At 42.3% G+C, this 6,000-nt stretch overlaps 1 protein-coding gene across 1 annotated transcript in view; it reads left to right on the forward strand.

Moving 5' to 3' along the window:
* Positions 1 to 4,546, forward strand: part of Rab2a (RAB2A, member RAS oncogene family) — a 64,018-nt gene extending 59,472 nt beyond the window's left edge. Inside the window, exons 7-8 of the mRNA NM_031718.2 lie at positions 1,169 to 1,237; positions 3,249 to 4,546. Of these exons, the coding sequence (NP_113906.2) occupies positions 1,169 to 1,237; positions 3,249 to 3,344 (165 nt within the window). The 3' untranslated portion in view covers positions 3,345 to 4,546. The remainder of the gene's footprint in view (positions 1 to 1,168; positions 1,238 to 3,248) is intronic.
* The last annotated feature ends 1,454 nt before the right edge of the window (positions 4,547 to 6,000 follow it).

Raw genomic sequence — 6,000 nt, forward strand, 5'->3', positions numbered from 1 at the left:
AATTCAAGAATATTTTAAGACCACACAAAGAAATCCTAGTTGCCAGTCAGTCCTTTACATATCTGATTGTTACATCAGCAGCTCGTAGAGTTTCACTCACTAGTGGGTAAACCTTCGTGTTGTTTTGTATTTTGGCCATTATGAGTAAACAGTATTTATGATTCAAATGGAGTTTGGTGTGCACACTTGCTTCCTCGGGTTAGAGGGACAGTGTTTGGTCTCCAGCAATGAAGATGTCATCAGGTGTGCCTTGTCCTAGATCAGCAGTTCTCTACTTGGGGTCTCAACCCCTATGTGAGTCCCATATCAGAGCTGCATATAAGAGATTTACATTACGATTCATAACAGTAGCAAAATTGCAGTTCTGAAGTAGCAGTGGAATGTCACAACCTGAGGAGCTGTACTAAGGGTCGTTACAGCATTGGGGAGGTTGAGAACCACTGCTTTCGATAGTTTATTACTCAAGAGCATTCCATTGTATTCCTACTTCATTGGATGTTTTCATGGTGAAAGGCTGTTGAATTTAATCAAATGCTTTTTCTGCATCTATTGAGATGATCAAGGTTTTGTCATTAATAAGGATATACAAAAAGTGTTCCAATATACCAAGTGTTCCGATATTGTCAAGAACATTTTTTTATATTAGCGTGTGGCACATATATGGAGGGTACTTTCTGGGGTCTTCTTTTTTGGGGGATCAAATTCAGATCATCAAGGGTTTTTTTTTTTTGTTTTTTTTTTCTTTTTTTTTTTTTTTTTTCGGAGCTGGGGACCGAACCCAGGGCCTTGCGCTTGCTAGGCAAGCGCTCTACCACTGAGCTAAATCCCCAACCCCCAAGATCATGGTTTTATGGCAAGTACTTTTACCCTAAGTCTGAGTCAGCTTATCTAACCCTCAAGAGCTCTTCATCAGCGTCGTGGTGGGACAGTAGTGCCCACAGAGGCCAGAGGAAGGCATCACATTCCCTAGAGCTGGGGTTTAGGGTTAGCTGAGGTCGTTGTGAACCACCAGTGTAAGTGGTGGGAATCAAACTCAAGTCCTTTGGAAGAGCAGTAAGTTCTTTTAGCCGTTGAGCCATCTCTCCAGTCTCATAGACCTTGTATATGATATTCCTTTACTGTTGTGATTTCGAATAATACAAACCAGTTTTTCTACTTTATATTTCAGGCATTTATTAACACAGCAAAAGAAATTTATGAAAAAATCCAAGAAGGGGTCTTTGACATTAATAATGAGGTATGTATATGCAAATATTGTTCACTAAGCACTAATTTTGAATTGATATCTACTTAGGATTTGGAGTCATGATTTTGTTATTTATTTCTAACATGGTTCAATTGATCATCCATTGCCACATTAGTTAACAGTCATCTGTCTGAAAGCCTGGTCCATGGCACCATGGCAGGTGCTTATGTCGCTTGGTGTTTGCTCAGATTCCAGTAGAGGATCACTATGAAATGGGGTTAGGATGAATGGCCTGTGCATTCACTCTAACAATGAGAATAATATAAATTCCCTCAGTTGCAAAGAAGACCTGCATTTCTTCACATGGACTCATTCTTTGGGGTTAATATCCTAGCGTGTAAATGTATGGCCCATGGACTTCTGCAGTGCACGCTCTTCTGTTATGAGAGAAGGCAATTCCCAGGGTTGGGGATTTAGCTCAGTGGTAGAGCGCTTGCCTAGCAAGCGAAAGGCCCTGGGTTCGGTCCCCCACTCTGAAAAAAAAGAAAAAAAGGGGGGGGGGCTGGAGAGATGGCTCAGCCGTTAAAGGCTAGGCTCACAACCAAATATATAAGAGAGAAGGCGATTCCCAACTCACAAATGTCTCATTAGAGCAAAGCACAGCTTTCAGAAGGCCAAATAAATACATATAGCTAACAGCTGGCCTAGCTTTCTCTAATGTTATTTTGAGCCCAACTTGGTCTACACGATTAGGACCAAGTGTGACATTTTAGATGATAGTAAATGTCCGCTAGTTGTCATTTTGACCTAAATTCCCCTCTCTGTGTTTATCCTTATTTCAAAATATTTAAGTAAATAGAATATGTTATTTACTTTCACATAAGCATTTCTGTTACTTTGTATTAAAGACATCTAAGAGATGCTCTTGGCTAGTACCAACATGAGGCTGTCAGCAGTTTGCCTTCGCTTTCCAAAAAGCACTCGATTTTTAAAATTTGGAATAGCGTGGCTTTAAATCTTACCTTTAGACTTTCATGGCAACACTTCTTGAGTTAATTTAAAGGTGACACCATTCGGAGACTAATACCCTATAAATTGAACAGTAATTGGCCCTCTGGTTAAAGGGCACGTGTGCTGTTTCTGGCTGGTTTCGTGCGGTAGCTAACTGCCTTGCCGTGCCTTCTGCAGCTCTGATGGCTGTCAGAAGCCAGCAGGCCGTGCTGTTTATTTGGCCTGATGCCAGGCCTGACTCCTTGATTCCTCAAGAAGTTGCTACCAGCCCAGAGGGGGCAGAACCAATGAGCCATAGGGCATGCTTTTTATTAAAGAGGAGTCAAAAGAGCGAGAAGAAACCACATCAGCCACTGTCAATAGTGTGCTATTGCCAGAAGCCCCAAGGCTCCTACTGCTACAGAGTAACTGCCAAGCACCATAAATCTGAGATTTACTGTGACGCAAAGTTTCCTTAAGAGCTTAATTTCTGGAGCTACTGTATTACTTTTCTCAAAGTGTTGTATTTTTAGGTAAAATCCACTTGAGGGAGTGAGGGTTAAGACACAAGTGTGAATTTGACGAATGAAAGAACCACTCTGTGTGTGGGTTCTTGGCAACCTGCCACGTCTTTGGGGATCACAGAAATTATTGATGACACAGAACACTTATGTCCCTCAGCCTGCACAGCTGATTCAACATGGAACAGAAGTGCTGTCTAAAAGAAAGATTTTACATCCGCTAGAGCAGTGAAGGCTTTGGGTAGTTTTATTCTTTAATAATCGCTCCATGTACTAATTGTTACAAGTAATCTCCTCACTATGGAGCCCTGACAAGCAGCATTATCTGATTTCTGCTGACCAGTTCCCTAGCAAACTCTTTCCAAAACATTCCCTCTGTGTTGTTTTTAAAGAAGAAACCACCTCGTTTCAAAAGTCTACTCAAAATATGTTTTACTGTTGGTTGGCACAATTAAGTCACTAAGAATTACATGAATGTAAAAAAGAGTAATCTAGTTGGTCTGCTGCCTGCTCAGGCCCACTTCTGTTTACCGTCCTGTCTTCTCCTTCAGGCAAACGGCATCAAAATTGGCCCTCAGCATGCTGCTACCAATGCATCTCACGGAGGCAACCAAGGAGGGCAGCAGGCAGGGGGAGGCTGCTGCTGAGTCTGCTGTTGCCGGCTAGCTGCCCAGTGGAGCCACGCACTCTGTCACCCTCTCTCCTCATGCTCAGCTGAGACATGAAACTATTGAAATGGCTTTGTGTCACAGGAGACTTTAATCCTTCAGATTCTTGTATAACTTTGAATAAATGGTTAATGTTCACTTAAAAAGACAGATTTTGGAGATTGTATTCATATCTATTTGCATTTGATTTCTAGGTCAATTGATGTGATTATTTTTGTTAAATGTTGTCTTGTGCCCTTAACTACGAGCTGAATTGTATTAAAACACTACAAAGTCATGGTGAGTATTTTAAATCAGTTTGTGTAGTTAGGTCTCCCGACACCCGTGGTTACCTAATGTTTAATATTATAGGACTGTCCTCAAAAGGTTTGTCAACTTTCAAGGATGTAAGGAAAAGCAGAACTCTTTGAATTCTGTATTTATCATTTGCTTTCTGTATATATAGTTTAATAACCTGCTTGGGTGTGATTTGCCAAGCTTGAACTCTAATGCATTTGCATAAATTCTACCACTGTTCGGAGCTTAAAGCTACAGAAGCATTGTTAGGAATTGCTTGGACACTGACTTTTAAACTTTTTGACATCGTTAACGAGCATGTTCATCTTTTCTTGTCACTAGTCCAAGAAACTGCGCTTCCTGTGTACTACTAAGGCTGTGTGTGTTAACCTGTGTTAATGCCAAAAGTTTGCTCTTTGTCCACAGTTTCTTGAGACCACTTCATAAAAGGATTTGTTTGCCTTAATGAGTGCTGTTGGGTAAAACACGGTGTAATGAGTGGGAAGGGCAGACACAAACTCCAACACTACGCAACTCCCTAGAGCGAGGACCACGGAGAGGGCACGCCATGCCACTTAACCTTCCCTTAGATACAATAATGTTCCCTTTTATTCACACAGTTTCTAAGTATATTTTCATGCAGGGCAGTTTGTCAACCTTGATGTACAGTGACTGTGTAAAATTTTTTCTTTCAGTGGCAACCTATCTATAATCTTTAAAATATGGTAAGCTTACTGTCTGTTTGAGGGGGATACGAAAATAAATCTACCAGATGGAAAATCCTGTTCAAAGTAGAAAAGTTTTAGTTGTTTACTCACTGTGGTGGTTTTATCCTTTCTTTTTCTCCCTTGGTCTAGAATGAAATTGTTCCAGCAGTGCAAAATAAAATCCTATGTATAAAAGTGTCCTCTTCATGGTGAGCACATTTTAAATATCGTTTGTAAGTACATTAACCCTTTTACGTGTGTTCCGGCGTGCTGTCCTAAGTGTCGGAGTGCTTACCGAGCTCCCTTGCGAAAGTGTGGAAGGACTCACCAGTGGACTCCTCCTTGCTGTTCACCTTGCAGAAAAGATGTGTGTGCCAGGAGGATGTGAGCTGACTTAGACCCTGCACTCCCGCTGCCTGCTGTCACAGCTCAGTCAGTGCTGTAGCAGGGAATCGTCAAATGCTGTCATAAGGCTGCTTGTGGCACAGAGAAGGGAGCAAGGACATGTAGTTTTCTGAGCATTTTTTTTTTTTTTCTGAGCGCTTTCCCCTTCAAAGTGGGCAGCCCATGGACGGTGCTGTTTTCCCATTACTGTTGTATAGCAAACGTCCAGACAGCCTGGGTTCTGCTGTAGTCCAGGAGACAGTGGGACCTCAAATATGTAACAACTTTGGTAACTATCACAACTTGAAATACTTTTCTGCATCCCTTCTCCTCTAACCCTAATACTTTCCTGAATCAGACACAAGAGAAGTGATGGCTAAGAACAAGAACCAGTGTGGCATGCAATCTAATCCCACCAGAGACAGCCTAAGAGTGGCTCAGCCATGGCAGCAGGCGCACCAGTGGGCTGCCGGCCAACATCCGCTGCCATTTTCCCTACAGAACTCGGAGCCAAGGAGCACTCTGTGGCTCAACAGAAAGCGCTCGTTTATTGTCCTGTTGCAGATAATATAGTGTCGGCACCCTGTTGAATCAGACTGTAACGCTGGCTTTATTGATCTTGGATCAATTTTTGTAGCATATGTGGTCATATTTGAATAACAATCAGTCATAGAAACAAATCCAACTCCAGTGATCAAAATGTAGCTGTCTAACATGGCAGTGTTCAATGAAGACTTGTTGCCATTTGTCTTCTAACTTTAAGACGAACGGATGAGTTTCATTTGTTGGGGGAGGGGGATGTTTGCCCGGATACCAGGAAAGGGAATAACACTCGAAATGTATATAAGAAATACTCAAGTTAATAAATAAAAAAAAAATAAAAAAAGACGAACGGATGAAGGAGGAGCAGACAGTAGATTGGCTGTTTAGACAGCCAAGTGGTGCACGGAACTGGACTGAATCTGTAGTGTTTCCATTGTTCTGCTTGAGACACTACACTATATCTCAGGCTGGCTGTGAATTCGTACTCTGCCTCCTGCCTGGCTAGAATTACAGCCGGGTAAACACACTCACCTGGAGTTCTCAGTTTGTCGTTAAGGATATTCTAAAACAACCCGTAGACACAAGAGCAGGGTCCACAAGACGGTAGATGGAACCACTTGTGTTCAGTCCCCGAGAATTGCCGGGGAGTGTACGGACCGTCTAGCATGGATAGCTCACTGGTGCTGCCTCGACAAGGGGAAGGGAAGAACACCCTCCCCCAAAGC

This window comes from Rattus norvegicus, chromosome 5 (assembly GCF_036323735.1).
Source record: "Rattus norvegicus strain BN/NHsdMcwi chromosome 5, GRCr8, whole genome shotgun sequence".
In the NCBI taxonomy this organism is placed as follows: Eukaryota; Metazoa; Chordata; class Mammalia; order Rodentia; family Muridae; genus Rattus; species Rattus norvegicus.